The sequence below is a fragment of the Sitodiplosis mosellana genome, unplaced genomic scaffold, assembly GCF_009176505.1.
Source record: "Sitodiplosis mosellana isolate CC-2019 unplaced genomic scaffold, AAFC_SMos_1.0 Smas_scaffold_6226, whole genome shotgun sequence".
In the NCBI taxonomy this organism is placed as follows: domain Eukaryota; kingdom Metazoa; phylum Arthropoda; class Insecta; order Diptera; family Cecidomyiidae; genus Sitodiplosis; species Sitodiplosis mosellana.
The window spans coordinates 5884554-5903815 of NW_022601467.1; the positions used below are offsets into that span (position 1 = coordinate 5884554).

General features: G+C 36.7%; 1 protein-coding gene across 1 annotated transcript in view; it reads right to left on the minus strand.

Moving 5' to 3' along the window:
- Window positions 1–18390, minus strand: part of LOC129578874 (ETS-like protein pointed) — a 54250-nt gene extending 35860 nt beyond the window's left edge. Inside the window, exons 1-3 of the mRNA XM_055468095.1 lie at window positions 16734–18390; window positions 13573–14014; window positions 13154–13268 (exon numbers count right to left, since the gene is read on the minus strand). Coding sequence (XP_055324070.1) covers window positions 13154–13268; window positions 13573–14004 — 547 coding nt within the window. The 5' untranslated portion in view covers window positions 14005–14014; window positions 16734–18390. The remainder of the gene's footprint in view (window positions 1–13153; window positions 13269–13572; window positions 14015–16733) is intronic.
- Between the last annotated feature and the right edge of the window lie 872 nt (window positions 18391–19262).

The window sequence follows — 19262 nt, forward strand, 5'->3', positions numbered from 1 at the left end:
TGAAAATCTCCTCAACAATGGCAAAAGTCGATCGTACTACGTGCGCCATGTGTTGAATATGCACTTTACTGTGTGCGTGTTTTTTTCTCTCCTCTCTCTCTCCAACTTGACGCGGTGTTTATTTATGACCATAAAAACAATGATTTAAATGACTTTTGCAATTGTAAGAATAGCAGAAGAAAATCCTGTCAAATCAAATAATGTTTCGAATTCGATAGGCGCACTTTCTTTCCAGTCACAAATCGAATCGAAATTGGATTGCAACGAAATGCCTTGATTCGAATGAAGTGTGAGTGTACTTGCGATCGCACACGACTGCCTAACAATTACAAACTAAACCACATTAATGATAATCATAATATGCTCATATAATTTGCAGTTTCACGCTACATTTCCAATGATGGTGAAGTATAACAAGATGTAAAATAGCACACAAGATTGTCACACAACGCACAAATAAAGCGAATAAAATTGAGTAAGCGAAAAAAAAACACAAGCTGAATCGTTGCTATTGCTACTGACTCGGCCAATGTGCGCTCGCGTCAATGATAGCTCTGATGATCTGCTCATCACTTGGATATTTAAATTGTTTTTATTAGTCATTTAAATTATGGGTTCGGTCGTGGACGATGATTCTTCTTCTGCTAGTTGTTGTTTTTTTTTTCATTTCACATTTCTTCGTTCGAAACGTTGAAATTGTCCACTTGGACACAACACGCCTGAGTACACAAATTTAGATGACTTTTAATTGCAATTATACCAACAATCTAGTTGATTATTGTTTCTGCTGTTGCTTTTAATTCTTTTTATCATTTATATCCGGTCAATTTTTTTTTCTCGTTTTGTTATGTATGTTAAGTTTGTGACGCGTGTGTGTCTATATGATTGCGTTGCACACTGCGCTGTGCGGTCGGTCAGCCTGTATTATTGCATCACTAATTGCATCTAGGTAAAATTGTCTGATGAGTTTGGAACGAGAAAGAAAAAAAAACGACTCGTCAAATTCGGTACAGTACACCATTTTTTGAGAACATTTTTTTTCTCGATATGATCGAAACGATCCCTTTTGTCTCGTTGAGTTGATGATTTTGTTCCATATCTTTCAGGGGTGACAAGGAGTAGATAAGTTTATTGGGTAGCACCACAAGTAGACACTTTACACTTTTCAACATCGATCGATAAAAAAAATGGATACCTGCATTTCATCGATCGGTGTGCGGGCAAAGCGATTTCAAGAGAAAATTTCACCGAATGATGTGTGATGTTAAAATCTCAAAATGAAATAAAAGACAACGAGGATCCCAAACTGAGAAGTGTTTTGATAAATCGACGAAATGGTCGAACAATTGCATTCATGAATGGAACATCAATTTATTGAACTGGGTTCAAATGATGCACTATACCAGCACATTAAAGCCTCATGCAATGCACATTGAATAGTGTGTGCCGTTGTCAGCGTCGTCGTCATCGTCATCAACGTTGCAGTTGTTTTTGTTGTGTCTTTTGTTGTTGTTGTTTTTACAAAATTGTTTACTATATGCAATACATAATGTATGCCCTGTATGCCTTTCTTTTCAATAAATTCCCGTCCCTTCGGAACCGTTTCCGGTATCTCTATCTTTATACTAGGTATCGTCAACCGTATGCAGTCTTGACTAATAGCACAACATACACATTGTACAATGAGACAAAGAGAGAGAGAGAGAGCGAACGAGAGAGAGAGAGAAAGAGATGTTGTACGAAGAATTCTACGCAAGTAGAATACGAAATATGTTTTTTGTCTGTAGGATCTCTCTGTTTCTTCTCTCTGTTGCCTGCGACACGGTATTCAAAAGCATCGAGAAGATAATAATAATAAAAAAGAAGAAGAGGAAGAACTACACGGCAATAGAAATGAAAGAATATTTTCGACGAAAAATACACACACACCGTACTATACACAATGCACATACGGGAGAGTTTTGAAAAGCAAGCATACAAAGAATAAGAAATAGGAAGACAACAACAACACCATCGGGTGGAATGGAGAGAGAAAAAAAAGATGAGGTAAAGAATTACAGCAGGCAAACTGAGCAAAGTATTTGATGTTCGGCATAAGTCTTTCGAAAATTGCTTTAACACACCAGAAATTTAAGCTATGACTTTGGTCTGTATAATACCTTGTTGCTGCTGTCTTCTTCTTCTTCTCCTTTTTTTGGTCAATGAAAAATGATCGAAACAAATGATACGCCTGTGGTCTCTGATATATTGACAACATTGCAAATGCATTCCAATGATTTTGTTCAATTTTAATGACTAATCCATCTGAAGAGAATGATATTTGTTGTCCGAGATCGTGCAAACTATCATGCACACACAGAGACATTCGAATGGGTTCAGTGCAGCTCGTTTCTCGAAGGAAATATCATTCGGACTGTTGAAAACGTGTTGAAAAATCCGATTGCAACTACGATCGATACACAATACACTGCAAAGCGATCGATACCTATAAATTTAGAAAACAAGAAGTCTAAAAATTGCAACCGCTTTTTTCTCAACCATTTATTTAGTTTTTTTTTCTATTTGCATTCATTCATAAGCCGTTGTTGTTGTTGTTGTTGCTGTATTTATTTCCACTACTATTGATATCCTTATTACCTATCTAGAGACCACTCGGAATTGAACAAGTTTGTTGTTTTTTTGTCATTTACGTAGTAGATGTAGTACACAGTCTTTCTTCAGCCTCTCTTTCTCTCTCTCCCATATGCCTTTTTATCTCGGTTTTCTCTTGTGTACACACATTTGTGTTCGTTCTTTTTTCGTTGTCGCCCAACACTCTGTCATGAAAGTGGAACTGATATCATTCACATATGCAGCTCAAGTTTGTGTTAAGATTTGTACGATTGTGCTGTTTTGCTGAGCAAGAGCGAGAACGAGAAAAGCAGAAAAGAGACGAAGAAAAACACTACACAGCCAGCGCTCCACGTTGTATGGCGCGCTATGTGTTTTTTCCCTCTCTGTACGATTGAAGTTCACTCATTCATTCATATATTTTACTCATTGATTCGTTCAGTCATTCATTCATGCTTTTTTTCCATTCATCTGCTCGTTCATTCACAATGAATGCATATCTCCTGGTCGGTTGCCTTCAATTTGTACATGTTACAACGAGTTTAGCTCCGATATTATATCGTATATATTTTTGTGTATTGGTATTCTCTAGCTATTGCTCTCTACTATATCTGGCGTTGTGTTGTATTGCGGCGGCGGCTGCTGCTGCTGCTGCTGTTGCTGTTGCTGCGTGCACTACTGATAGTGTATGCCATGCACGTAATTTTCGTTATGAATAAATAAACGTTTAAAAAGGAGAAAATTGGAGGGGCACACTGTTATTGTTGGTTTTTTTTTTCTCTCTCTCTCTCTCTCTCATTATTATTTCATTTCATTTGTTGCAACTTTATTGACTTTAATCATTATTTTGTAATTTTATATGTTTATCTTGGTTGAAGACACAACAAACGAAAAAAAAAACAAAGCTAAAAAATACGATTGCGGTGACGAATGAGTCGTTGTTGATTTTTCTATTAATATTACAAGCAGTTTTCATGTTTGCTGCCGCTGCCGCTGCCGTTGTTGTTGTTGTTGTCAAGAAGCTCGCCAAAATGAATAAATTGAAATCTCTTTTGAAATGATCACGTGCTTAATCACAGCAAATAGACCGTTTTCAACGTTCTTTTCTTTTCATTTTAGAATATTTTTTGTTTGTCTTGTTTTGTTTCGTTTTCGGTTGTCTCTCTCTCATCTCATCTCGAATACATCAAACATTTTGATTATCAAAACTATTTTTAATACAAAGGACTATTGAGTAGCTGCATTGGCTCACGGCATTTTACAGAGAGACAAAAAAAGCGTACAGACATCGAGGTTTTCGTTTTCTTCATCATCAATTTTTATGAAAATGATGGCAGCGACTATCACGTACTAAATCTGTGTGTTCGGAGAATGTATTCTTGAAAATTTATACATCCGGTGTCATTTTCCATTGCTTCTCGTTTGGGCAATGAAGAAAACGGAGCACAACTCGATGCAATGTGTAATACGTGTGTATCCGAAAAAAAGTACTTGTTAAATCGAACGATTTTGATTATGAGCGCATTGATTGAGAAGAGTGTTTTCATGATGCTACTAGAATGTTTGGGTTTTTCTCTGTATTTTGATCGCTTTTTTGTGGTATTGTCATGAGATAATCGACTCGCAACCAAAAAAAAAAGTGAGAGAAAGGAATAAACATTTAGATAAACGTGGATGAATCATTTGATTAAGATTGTGTAATCATTATGAGGATTTGATCGGCGAGAAGAGGCAGTAGATGATGCAGAAATAAAAATTCAATTTTATGCCTGATAATGTAATTACGAAATACAATTGGATGGTTAGCACGAAAAAAAAAACGGGTTCTCTTTTTATTATTAACAGTTCAATCGCGAGATCGACTAAAAAACACTAACTACTGCTACTGCTACGGCTTTGATTTCATTTCTCTCGCTTCGCGCATATATATGTGGTGTGTACACATCGCAGATCATTGCATAATACTGAGGAGAGAGATAAAAACAAAAAAAACGATTTTATACGTTTAATTGATACAACTTCAGTTGTATGGAGAGTACACACGTTGCAAGGATTCGAATAAAAAAACAGAATATATGTACATTTCAACGACGATCAACTAGCATTTTATTCGCGCTCTCTGTTTATATACATATACCTCAACGTAAACAACGGCACCATCTGTGCAATTGAGTCTATGAGCGAATCTTCGGTATTAAAAGGTTGTTTTTTTTTGCTTCTTCTTTTTCTCTTTCTCTCTTGTTTTTTTTTTAAATGATTGCATTTCATTGTAGGCCTACTGGCTGGCTACTACATTTGTCTATGTGTGTTTGCATTGTATGCATATTGACGAGAGAGAGCGAGAGAGAGAGAGAGAGAATAGTACTGCGGTTCGGTCATGAGACCACGACAGTTCCACATATAAAAATGTATGTGAAGGCACGGCGCGTTCGAGTTTTAAAATTCAGAAAAGGCAAATTCATACATCCGGTGGCATGTAATGCAATATCAGATTATTTTACACATGACAGAAAATGAAAAAAAGAAGTACAAATAGGCATACGACATCGGCAGCACAACTACGATGACAGTGGCGAAATGATCAACCAATAGAAGGAATGAGGCATAAAACGGTGAGACATAGAGAGAAAGAGAGGTGGAAAATACACAACTACTACACAAATCATAAGCAAAACAACAAAAAGTGGAATATGTATTTCACTGCTATGAACGATATAAAACAGCAAATCGATACAGATTGTGTGCAGTTTTCTGGACTTGGGAAAGCGCAATAGAATGTAAACAACGTGAGATTGTCGAATTAATTATTTCACCATAATCATTATTAACGTTATATTTATGAAATGTATCGGTTTCGATATGTTTCCCTCTCTCTCTGTGTAATTTGTAATTTAATTGAAATATATACGATTGACAATGATTTTAGTACGGTGTGAAAATTTGTATGCATCTAATCGGAATATCAGGGATATTCCCATTGAGTGTAGATTAATATCTTCGACCGATGTTATTTGTATAATGCCTTTAAATTGACATGATGAATTTCGAATGAGGCACAATTCGGAACGGCGGTGAACATGAGGGTGGATTGTTCGATTTTGAAGTGGCAGTGTCACCCCACACGCACACACCAAAAATGGACTATTCCACTCGAAGCTATGCAACCATGTGAACTGAAGCGTTTGGCCAGACAAAAGTCACCCGGTTTTATTGCACCCCAAATTCGTTGCATTCGTGCGTGCGTATGTTTCAAATCGAAACAATGTAAATAGTATGGTTGAACACCAAAGTTCATCGGCAAATTAGCTCGGATGTTGATTATCTGTTATATTAGTTGTGAGAGCATCAGATAAGCGCCAAAGAAGGAGGAAAATGGAGAGAAAACAAAAATAAACCAAAGTGAAATTAGAGGCAGAACGGAACCGGAGCGGCAGAGGAAGAAGTGAGCGGAGCGATAAAAGCACATGCTCGTTTGTCAAGTGTTTGTGTACACCTGTGATCATCGTTGGCGTCGTTGTCGCATTCATTGTACAGAGTGAGCGAGAGATGGAAGAGATAGACAGAGACACTCTTAAAAAGCATTTATCCAATGTTTGCCCGCACTCTTTGTGTGAATGGGCCTGTTGGCTTTACCTAGCCGGTCTCTCCGTGCATATATTAGAAGATTATTTAATATTTACAAACAAAATATTGTTTGGCTTTAACATTGTGCATATATGTATATTGTGTATTGGTGAGAGATTGCCTGAGAGACAGACAGATAGAGAGAGAGAGAGAGAGAGAGAGAGAGGGAGAGAAAGACCTTCCCGTGATGTGTATGCGAACACATTTGAATTTTTATGTGCGAGATTTAGCACGATTAAGCGCAACAAGTACGCGACCGCAAAATCGATATACCTTTGTGTGCGTCGTGGGAAAAAAAATAGTATAGGAATACACCTATCGACAAATAATCATACACGCAATAAACAATAAACATTCGAATCGGTCGGACTGTTGTTGTTGTTGCGGTCTTCTCTTCTTTTTGATGAATGTGTGTGTGTGTGCGTTGTATTTTGTGAATGTTCCTATATTTACTTTAAATTTTCACGATGATTCACAAAACGACGGACGAAACGACATAGATTCATTAGAAATGAATGTAATGGCCGAGAAATCAGATAGTGAAGAAGATAGATAGAGAGATCGAGTGAGAAAGAATAAAAAGAACGATGGAAAAACAAATGCGATGTATTTTAATGAAACCTGCTCATAAATCACCTGTTCGGATAATGTCCACATTCAGCAACAGCCGCAGCAGCAGCACTAACAACACAAAACTTTCGAATATTGAGACCGTAGTGCACACTACGTTTAAATAGATGCATATTATTCATAATAACTGTATTGCATGACCGAACGCTCAGCAGGTTCCAATTATGTTGATCAAATTAAGAAAGAATTAGATTTAAAATGAAACAAGTGTAGGCCTCGAACAAACATTAAGTTTACCGTGCGGCGTGATCATCGTGCGCGACCCAACCGAGCGGTCAACATCATCAGCATGAGCACATATCTTCACCGCCGACGACGACGACGACGACGACCAACAGTCATCTCATCTTCATCTTATTATAGTTCAATCAGGAATTTGAAACGGCGACAATGCTCCCAATGGCATCGTTAAAACACATTAAACATTCACAAAATAACTTAATTAACAATCACTCGTTTTATTACACGATTCGGTGTGAATTTATATCGCCATTTGAGAGATTTACCGGAATTTTTGTTGCACACCATCGGAAATTGTTGAGCCAATAAAAAAAATTGTTGAAATATTTGAAACTCTGCTTGAAAGAATGATTGAGGCAATGTTCTAGAACTCGTAGGTAACATTTGACGTGGATTTGCATATAGCAATCCAATTAAAGGAAAACGAAAAATGCAAAACAAAACTCAATCAGTATAAATAATTCCACACCATATTATCAACTGGAATAGAGGCACTATATATAATGCGAGAAATAAAAATAAAAACGATATCAACAAAGAATTACGCAGAATTATATTCTCATTGCGATCTCGCAATTTCAGATTGAGTTAGGAGTGCGTATCCAGTTTTTCTTTTATTTTCTCCTTCTCTCTCTCTCTCTCTCTCTCTCTCTCTTTCGCTCGGCTAAAAGTCTTTGAAACATAATTAAAATATGCCTATCATATGTGGTCATTTAAGTACAGATGGCGTATTTCATAAGGCATAAAAACGCCACGTAACAGGTCATAATGTATAATAAACAGTGCACCGATCTAAATACATGGAGGCATCATAAAAATGTGTTGAATTCTAAGCGGCACAACCGTTTATGCGATGGAACCGAGCGACAGAGTGAGCAAACGGGCGCAAAGAGATCTCATTCACACTGGGCTTCTTACTACTGATACTGAGGCAGTGATTAGATATTTCCGGTGTATTAATATATGTTTTCGTTGCTAGCTTCATTTTTGCTTTCACCATTTTTCTCTCTCGCATTTGCTCGGCTGCCGACGCTTTATGCTCGTTGCTCTGTTTTATTTCCTTGCGTATGTAAATCTCCATATGATCTAAACCTTCGAAATAATGATCATAAATGTAGGAGCGTGTAACCGCATAGCGAATGAAACCATTTTTTTTTCGTTCATTTGTTCGTATGAAACATTTGAAATTGAAAGTGACACGCTTACTGCCCGTAACTTAATGTGCTAAAAAATTACATGTGTTATGAGCGAGAGCGAGGGAGAGAGAGTGAGAGAGAGAGAGAGAGCATCAAAACATTTATGCTGAAGATATCGTTCTATTGCTTGTTCCACATTTACAATACTGTACCAATTGAAATTGGAATTCTTGCAATGATTGTTCTCTCTCTTGCTGGTGGTGAACAGACGTGTGCGCATTTTCGTTCCAAGTCACAATCTGTGAATTTCAATTAATCTCAATGTATTCCGAATGCGGCGGATTGGTAATAAGCCTATCATAATAACAAATGTCATGCCATAATATTTCACTTGACAACATTTGATTTTCGATGTTCTTAACAACCGAATGTTTGACGGGTTTTTGTGTTAATTATAGCGTATACCCTCAAACATTATTGTGCAGATGAACGAGAACATTGATGGATTCGACCGAATGTGTTTTTATTTCACACATCATATACGTAAAATGTACGTTTATGTGTATGGCAAATGAGAGCTACCGCAGTCTCTATGCTCAATTCGACGAATATTAGTTTACTGTGTGAAATCGGTGAACGCATAGCGCAATATCGATTGACTTTCTTTTCTATTTATAAAATCAACTATTTAAAAAAAAAATGGAAGCATTTTTTCTTTTATTCGTGTTAAATTTTCCTCCATACGGTGTAAAATTTATTTAAGTGAGAACATTGAGAACAGATAAACTTCCTGTTTGTTTCACCAGAATCGATGGCGCCCGATGCATATTCCGACTTAATTAAAACACGTAAACATTTACGCAACCAGCCTTTATGGACCCATAAAACGGAGCATTTCGGTGCGAGTGCAGCCAGTGTGCCATATATGGAAGGTGTTTTTCATGTTTCCGTCAAACAAGTCATCATCGATGTGCCATTTCATTGACATTAACATGTGAAATGATGCACGAACACAGTTCGCCGAACAGTAGGTCTGTTGATTTTTCTTCCGAAATTCGTTCTTAACAAATCACTCGATGACTATCATCGTCAAGATCTGAATGGATTAGAACGTCACTTGGTGGTTTATTCAAAACTAGAACTTTTTGTTTAAGATTGAATGGTTTAGAATAAAATAGTTACGATAAACTAAGCTCATCGCATACTTCTAAACTGAAACTTTAACGGAATTTTTCATATGAAAGTTCAAAGCTTCGAAATGATCGCAATAGGCTTTAGATTCGCTGCAACAACTTTGCCATGTTTAAAAGCCTTTGAATCACATTCACACATGGATTGAACTGCCTTCTTTTACACGTTACCATTGACTGTTGAAGAGTTTCGAAACAAGCAAGTTCCGAGCTTTTGATCGTCCGATGCTTGTCTCTTTGCCAACCAGATGGCGTATATTTGTATGTTTTGTGTATTCGGTCAAAATCATAGCGCGCTCTTCTTCATCATCCTTGTGTCCTCCAACGACATTCGATGCATTTTGACTTAATGACATTCGATTGATCGAAATTACGTGATATCGCAATGGGAAATTGATAAATCGCGCCCATTGAAGGTATTCATCATTCAATCGAAGGATAACGCGTCGGCAAATCGTTGCATTCGCTGTAATCTTTTGTTCGGTTTGTGCCGAAAGGGCAAAACACTTTCTGATGTGTTGCTTGTTTTCATTCTCAGCTTGTTTCTTTTTTTTTTGAAATAATAATTTAACCGATGAATGAATAGAAAAGTAATTATCGAAGTGAATTCTATACAGTTTCATCATTTCGAAATGGAAATTAAAATAGAAAGAATTAAAGAAGAGGCAAAAAAGGAGGAGAAGACGACGACGAAACAAACGTAGACATGGTGTAATATGAATGAAATGAAGGCAACAAAGAATGAATGAATACAGAGAAGGAAAAAAATGCGCCAGCAAAACGCGTATATGCATAACGTCCAAGAAGAAGAAGTTAGATGTACCGTCAAAATACGGCGAAGCTTTATGCACACAATGATCGCTGGTAGTGACAATGCACACCACACAAATGCTCATTTTTGATGCAACAGTGTTTGTGCGCCATCGTATAGCAATACAGACAAATGTGTACGTGCAATTCGTATGCATTTCAAACACTTCACGTTGTTGTGTTTTTTTCCCTTGAAAGAACGGAATGAATCGACTGCAAAGAGGCAAATTGAATGGAAGAAAAGGAGAGACGGAGACAGAGAGACAGAGTGAGAGATCGCTCGCGCGCTCGCGCTCGCACACACGCGATTTCGAGTCTTGAAACAAAAACAAAGCAAATGAGAGACAGATAAAAGAATCAAGAAAGAGAAATACAAGAAGACAGTAATTACGAAAACCAAGTTGAGAACCATTCAATATATTTTCGAATTGTACCGAGGCTGTGTAAAAATACTAATAATAATAATAAAAGAAAAAGAAGAAGAAACACACACAAACAACAGCCGAACGAGAAAGAAAAATAAATACAATCTAAAGACAAGTCATATACGAGAGAATGATACTTTGATCGCTATTTACATATACTTTCTTGAAGTATTGTAAACGACGTGTTGATATGAAGAACAACTCTCCAATATGCAAGCGCGTCATTCATATTTTGTGCGCGTTTTTCGTTTCATTCATTTTCAATTCATTCAAGTTTTCTATCGCGGACCGCAGATCGGTTCGGTTGCCGTTGCCGTGGTCGTGGTCGTAGTCGCGATCACCGATATATTGTATATGCCGATGATGTTATTGTTGCTGTTGCTGTTGCCGTTGCTGCCTCGGCTGTTTTACATATATGTATTTTTAGCTACTTCAGCTCGGCTCTATCTGTATTCAATTTCGGTTCTCTCCATATGGCTTTTTTTCCCTTCGAATGTTTGTCGTTTTCTCGCTCTTACTTAACGCTCGATACGAAACGGGCCCCAATATATACACAATTTCAGAAAATATCTCCTGTTGTTTACTTTGTATTTTTAAAAGCAGATATAGTTCGAACTTTATTTTAACTTAAAAATTTCATATGTTAGTTTTTCTGGTGTTGGCCGTTTTCATTCTTCGCAGTTTCGCTCTGTTTTTGCTCTATTTTCTGCAATGTTCGCCCGTGTGCCTTGTTTCTTTCTTTCATTTCATTTGTTATTGTTGTTGCTGTTTGAGTGAACGATATTGGCTCGAAGAGTATATATAAGCAGAATATAACGCGCCGATGCTCATCAATATTTATCTTCAATCCATTGAAGCGTGTTTACTGGGCTTTCAGACCGATAATTGTTTCAATGATTTGAGCGAACGAACGAACGAACGACTTTACTTTTTTGGACGCATTTCAATGCACAGCACACTTTCAACTCGCCTAATCACATCAAACGAGAAAATGGACGTTAAGCTCGGCATATAATGAGCGTTATTACTTGACGCGGCAGCGGCGTTGTTTCTGCTCTTGTTGACCAGATCATAATGAAGGTGCGTATTATTTACACACATAACTGAAAATCTCTTTAGATACACATTTCAATGCTTTTCAATGGATGTGTACTTAACAAACGCACTGTTTCACAGAATCGTTCGTCATTAGACAAATTCCGGATCTTTTTCTTCTTTTATGCGTATATTACTTCCTAATTTCCCTATTGCTAATCACAATTGTGTCTCTCAACTTTTAACCCTATTACTAATCACACATTCGTCTCTCAACCGAGATTCATTCTATCTCTCTTTCCTTCTCCTTCTCTCTCTCTCTCTCTCTCTCTCTCTCTCTCTCTCTCTCTTTCTTTCTTTCTTTCTCTTTCTCTCTGAATGTGTCTTAATTATTCCCCAACAGGATTAAAAAAGGCCAACTAATCTTTATCTAGCACTTGTTCTCACACGAATGGATGACTAATCCTTTTGGAGATCACACGTACTCATTGTTTGCAAGAATATACGAAAAATGCTTGACATGCTTATTGCTTTATCAATAAACGTAAATTGTTGCTCATCATATCAATGATGAACGCCAAAACATGTTTAAGTCGCGTGTTCCCGGATTAGGTAACTATCTCTCTGTAAATAATGATGTTGATCAATTGACGCGCATCATAACTCATCGAAATGTTTAAATTTTAGCATGTGTTCTGTGGGATTGTGCTAAGGTGGCATGATGTTTTTCTTTTATAATTACATGTCAAGCAATTGAAAATGTTGTTCTTTTTTTAAATTTGAAATTGGACAAGAAAAGAGAGAGAGAGAGAGAGAGAGAGAGAGAGAGAGAGAGAAAGATTTCACCTCATTTCATGACATCAATGAAGCGCACCGAAATTACGCTAACAGGTTTATTCAGCTGTTGAACTAATCCCAATTAAAGTGCAAATTCATCGAAGCAATCAGTTTCGATTATAGCTTCTTCTTATGCTGACGATTTTCATTGTCAATCGCTAGTCAAAATAGGAATATTGACAGACTACCACAAACTGAAATAGACCTATCGGCGTTTTGTTTTTCTCTTTCTGTGAGCGTATGGCTGTGTCAATAATGAAAAAAAAAATATTGACAAAAAAGCCCCGTATCAATATACTTACTGAGAAATATAAGATAAGATAATTGAATGAAAAATAAAAAATAAAAACGGCTCACGGGCAAAACGAAAATAAGAACGGTTTGATATTCTAGAGATAGCAAAAGTGTATTCCAATCGCTTTGATATATTTAATGGACAGTTATGCGCATACATAGACAATTTATTACTGAAACTGTCATAACCGAAGAGAAATGGATTCGTTCGATCGCTGTTGGGCCAATCGCCATTTTTCTGTTTGTAATCGTTCAACTTAACAATAATTGCGATGCAGCACGCAATTAATGACTAAAGAAATAATGATCAATGCCAACTTACCCAAGGAGTTCTCCGGATCCGAGAGATCAGAAAGTGATGGGACCTTTTGAATACTTCGAATGCCACAATCATCTGGTTCTTCTTTGATTTGTATCGGAGCGCCACCGTCGAAATGCTATTGATGAAAAACGTATTAGTACCGAGACGCACACACACACACATACAAAAAGTTAACCTCCAATTTATCGAAACCACAAATGTTTTCGGTTGTCCAAAACAAAGGATCATGTCGACAGTCTGATCAAAGCCACCATTTCAATGATCTTTTTAATTCGTATTGCCATTCTATTGTTCAGCTTTAAACATCTTTCAGCACGATCCCTCATTTGAATTCCCCCTCTTATCCACTTTCAATTTCATAATAATTGCGGTTTTAACAGCAGCAAACAAGAAGAAGATGAAATGAAATAAGAATTTACCTGCACATAATTCGTTGTTAAGAATGAGACTTTTCGCTTTTTCTTCGCTTGAATATTGGTTTCGGTGGCGTTTATGTCGAGATCTGTATGTTTTGATGAATAGAATCGTTCGGCCGTTTCGCCGCGCTTTTTCAACGGTGTATCAGGTGCATCGTTGATATGATTTGAATGTCCATCGATGCGTTTGCCAATAGCGTTACCATTCGTTGTGCGCTCGTATGCCAGTTTGTGCGATTGACATTTGGCTGACATCATTATCGAGGATTTTTTTGATGATAGATTTAATGCGTCCACCATGGATGCGGTATTATTTGATGCGAAAATACTTTGTGCTGACGTTAAACCGAAAATAATTGGGGTGTTAGCCTCGTAGAATGGCGAGTCTTGCAGTGAGTAGTCTGCTAATTCTGACTCATAAATTTCGAATTCCATTTCGAGTAAACTGTGAGAAACCAAAAAAACAAAAATGAAATGAGTAAAATTGGAAAATGCATCAACATTTGGATGTCTATTTGTCTTGCAATATCTATGGTGTTGGATTTTTTTCTCCCTTTTTCTATACATTATTTTCTCTCAGCAGCTATTCATAGGTTTCAGTTTGATTTCGGTACATGATCAAATAATGCCACATACAAGCACCGTCTCTCAAAACGGCGAAGGAGAGAGAGGAGCAGGGGAAAAAAAATTTAGTCCTGTGTATTGATGATCTTTTCTCATGTTCACGGCAAATATGAAGAACCAAAACAAACCGTTCATATGATATAATAATCGAAAACGATAATCGCGTATACGCTTGAAGTGGATGGCAGGCATCTAATTAAACACAAAAACATCGGCTGGCTATAGATTTGCCGTAGTTTCACATGAAACAATTCTACATATGTTCTTTTTACATAATAATACCTCGTAGTGTTGTTTTTGTGTTGAAGAAGATGAAGCAGCCGAAGAAGAAGAAGAGAAACAAGAGAAAAAATAATATAACATGGGAAAATGCGTACGAGAACTAAAAACCTAACGCACATTGAAACAGCATCGAACATACAACTGCATCGATAAATTCGAAAGACAGAGAGACACAGAGTGAGAGAGAGAGAGAGATAGTGAAAGGAAAAAGCGACGAGAGAAGAAAAAACCCTATTTTCACAGTGTTTTATTTCGTTCTGCTTTTGTTCCATCTTCTTTATCTGTTTAAGATTCACTGCTGTTGCAGACTTGCAGGTATAGAGTTTTTCGTATTCTGACTGCATATCAGCCGACCGTCGAGTTTTTCGTCCCGTTCCTTTCAACACAATTCCATCCTCCTTTCCATTTCGTGTCTCTCTCTCACTCACTTTCCCACCCAATCGCATGTATGAGCGTTCACTGTGTGTATAGTGCACACATTGTATGTTGAATGTTAAAATGCAATCCTAGCGCACCGAGCGAGCGAGCGCGCACACGAAGAGAGGGCGAAACAAAATCAAAATGATCAGTGAGATGAGAAAAATACGACAACATGTGCACGACGATATTCGATACAATACGCTACGACACATCTTAGGGTGATTTTATAAAGAACTAATATTTGATATCCTTACAACAGGCGAAACACTTGCCAGCACATTGCATACATACAGTGCACCATATATACCATCGTTCACATGCTCAACTCTCAGCCGTGTACTGGCTCTCGCTCGCTCTCTCAAATGCATGTGAAACTCAACGCGGCGCAAAATTGAGTATATGTGTATTATTTTTCTCATCTTTTTCTTTGGCTCTTGTTGTTGTTGTTGTTGCTGCTGGTGCTTAAGAAGAGAAAGAGGACAGCATATAAATTGAATATTGTATATTGGCTGCAAACCTCCCTAAATATATCACAAGAAAGTCGGTAAGATAAACCGCTGCTCGCTTTGCCAGAGGTTCATAAATTTAATATTGAGCAGAAATCAGACGAAAGCAAAATGCACATACTCCATATATACCATCATCATCTAAAATTTCATGGCTGTTTGTATACCATTAACAGATTATTTCGGAATGTGGGAATTTTTTTTTCTGCCCGATCCTTTTTTCGAACCATAATTTTTTTTTTCGGTGCATGTAGTATATATACAATAAGCGACAGGCCGTGTGTTGTATGGCTTCGGATTTTTACACGATACCTTCTGCGATAAGAGAGACAAGATTAAAAGGAAAAAAAAAACAAATCGAAAGAGCCTAGTTGTTGGCTTATTATTTCTGTTGTTTTTGTTATTTTTTTTTCTCTCTCTCTCTCTTTTGTCTTTGTCGCCTTGGAAAATTGTGTTGTGTAATTTTTTTCTCTCGATATATTGCGGAAGCTAATAAGAAAATCACACTGTCCAAACATACACACACTAGCGAAAGTGTCACCGGAAAATATCAGCTTCGGTTACTTCTTGCGGTTAATTTCCATCCTGACCAAAAACACCATCGAAATCAAGTGCAAAGATCTCAAGTTTTTGGATTCGATTGAACGTTCCGACTTGACAGGTACACGATATTGTGATCAATGTAAAGAGTCGTCATGAATCTTTCTTCGCAGTTGAATTTCACGCAATCGAATGTAATTGGCCATGATAACGGGAGTTTTTTTCTGTTTGAAGTTAAAAACCACTTTGAGGGGAGGTGCCCAACAAAGGTGACAATCGCATATATATCACACAATACAAATGCGACATGGTTGGAGAGTCCATGATCGTATACTTATATGTTTACAGCCATACCACATGGTATGATGTTCTTGAATCATTTTTGGCGATCTACCGATTATAACCCTATTTTTCTACCACATTATCGGTACTTTTTTATGACTTCAGCTATCATTTGAGTTTCGCATCGCTTGAAATTGGCCACGAGTAGTTCCGAACAAAAATCTGAACAACAGCATTATTAGATTCAAGCAGAAAAAAAATAACATGTATAATCACCAAAGAGAATTAAGAGATTGTTCGTTTTTTTTTTATGTTCGTAGAAACAAAAATAAAACGAGATTTAATCTCAAACTATGATTAAGCGTCAACTTTTCCTATAGATATCAAGCATGGAAACAAGTTTGTTTCCTCATTTCCCTTGTTTTTGATAACCGCGAGAGAGAAAAAAATGACTCAAAAGCCAAAAATTCTAATACATAAATATATTTCATTTACATTTCAGTGACTTACCAACAATTCAATATTGAAATTGCATTCGTTTTTCGAGATTCCCTCTGGTTATCCCGAAAAATATAAATGATGTTCCGTTGATATGTGTGAGTGTATGTACTTCTTTACACCGCTTATTTTGATCAACATAAAAAAAAATTGTGTCTCAGCAAAACGAGCAGAAGCAGCAAATCGAATAGTCGAATGGTTTTGCACGATTTGCTTGTTGTCTTCGTAAATGTAAATAAAATTGTTGTGTTTCACAAACGTATGGGTCGTTTTATAAGAAAAATAAAATCACATGAGATCACCAATACAGATTCATACCGATTTGGCTCATTTTAAAACAGCACACTCAAAATATATAAATAATTGTATTGTATTGCAAGAATTCACGATGTTGATTTGGTAATGTTTGTCTGTTTCTTTTCTTCTTCTTCTTCTTCTTCTTCTTCTTTTTTTTATCAAAATTTAAATATATTTCGAAAATAAAATGTTAAATGTATTTGGGGGAAGACTGACAACGATTCAAAGACACACAGAAGCAAGTTGTGAAGAGGACAAAAAATGGCGAGATCAGCTCGTTTCTTAATTGTGTGTAAATGATTATCATTCAATTTGTTACAAATAGTTTATGTCACACGGTTTTTATCGAAAACAACGAATGCAATTTGCTTTTTCGTAAACAAAAATATACAATAATAAAATATCACAAGTTTAAGGCACGAGTTTTAAAGAGCAAAACGCACATTTCATTCGAGTTCTTTTCAATTTTCTGTTTATTTTTTTCCGTTTAGCACAGGCACACACGATATAGAATAGAACCGTACACACAAAATTGTGAGAAACATTTAAATTCAAAATGAAAATGCAAATTCCTTTTATGCTGCTATCGCATGTCTATAAACCAAACGTTCGTCGACGACGACAACGTCTTTCGAATCCATATCACATAACATACACAAACATATACACACTTCAGCAGACAGGCCGACGTTTAATTGCAAGTATTTGATTTATAATTAAGCTGCATAAGCAAAAGCAAATAAACGCAAATAGAACACTTTATAACTGACCACAATCGCGCGCGCCCTGTATAACTTTCTGCTGTTGCTGTTTTTTGTTTTCACTTTATTTTCTGTATGTGATCGTTTTTCGTAAAAAAAATTCTGTTCAAACTGTGAGATGCAATTATGAATTGAGCCCGTCACACTAAATTATTTGTCAAACGCTCGTTTAAGGACTACGCGCACACTCAATGACTTTTTTTGTATGTTCTTTGACTTGCTCTCTCTCTCTCTCTCTCTCCCTCTTTCAATGACTTTTAACAAACAAACCGTTGTCCATTTCACTCTCGATGTGCATTTACTTGCTGTTTTATGTTCTAAAAAACAATTGTTTTTACCAGTTCATGTGTTGTATTATTTTATTTTTTGCTCAATTCTTCTCTCTCGTTCGTCTTCTTTCTGCACTGGGAAACACTTGAGATCGCTGCGAAGCTCCTTCTCTACTACATTGAAATGAAACTTTCGAAAAACTTTATGCCCAACATGTGTATCTATTTCTTGTGTCTCCTTTCTTGGAACCACTTAAACACTATATTTTTGAAGTAAAAACGAAACAAAGGATAAATAAAAACATAATACGAGGCACGTAGGTTGGCACTCAAAACTCGAATGAAGACGGCACAATACAACGAAAAATGCGACCGTAAAGAAGTGACGCTAAACAACGTGAAGAGAGTGAGAGCAGAGAGATAGCAGGCCGCCGCAGCAGCAGCAACAGCAGCAACAAAGTGTTGTACAAAGCAGTCACAATAACCACATATCGATAGTGAGATACGTATGTATGCAGACGTATTGATGCATGTGTATTCACAAACCAGCAGACTTGGCTGCTTTTATGAATGAATTTTGATACGCACACACAAATACTGAAGCATGATAATGGTGTGTCCGACCGATACGTACTCGCTGCGCTCGTTGTGTGCTCATGTATATTGTTGTCGAATAAATGAATGTTGTTTAATCTCTTTTCGACTTATTCTTTTTCTTTCGTTTTTTTTTCTTTCAGTTTGCTGTGCGTGGTGTTCTTTTTTTCATCTCTTTCTCCCTCTGTCTCTTCATTTATATATTTCAATGGATGCATTGCTTTCTTGCTCACACAACCATAACACCGTACGTATCGACTCTGTTTATCTGATGCACATGCCGGCACTACCAATACAAATGCGGTTATTATGCATTTCATCTATTATTAAGTATTATTTTTTTCATGTTCATTAATAACTTTGCTTTTCATTCAATTCTTTAAAATCCTTCATTAGAATACACATGATGACCAAATAGGTGTTGCGAACGAGAAAAGAGATATATACATGCTTCGTTCGAATCCAATGTAATGTCATTCAATTACTGTAGCGATGTGTTTAAAATTCTAGATCAAAATATATACGGTAATTTTATAAAATGAATAAATGTTTCAAATTTCGACGCTTTTATTTCCATGACGAATTGAGCGAGAGAATGATTTAATTTTTTTCAACTAACG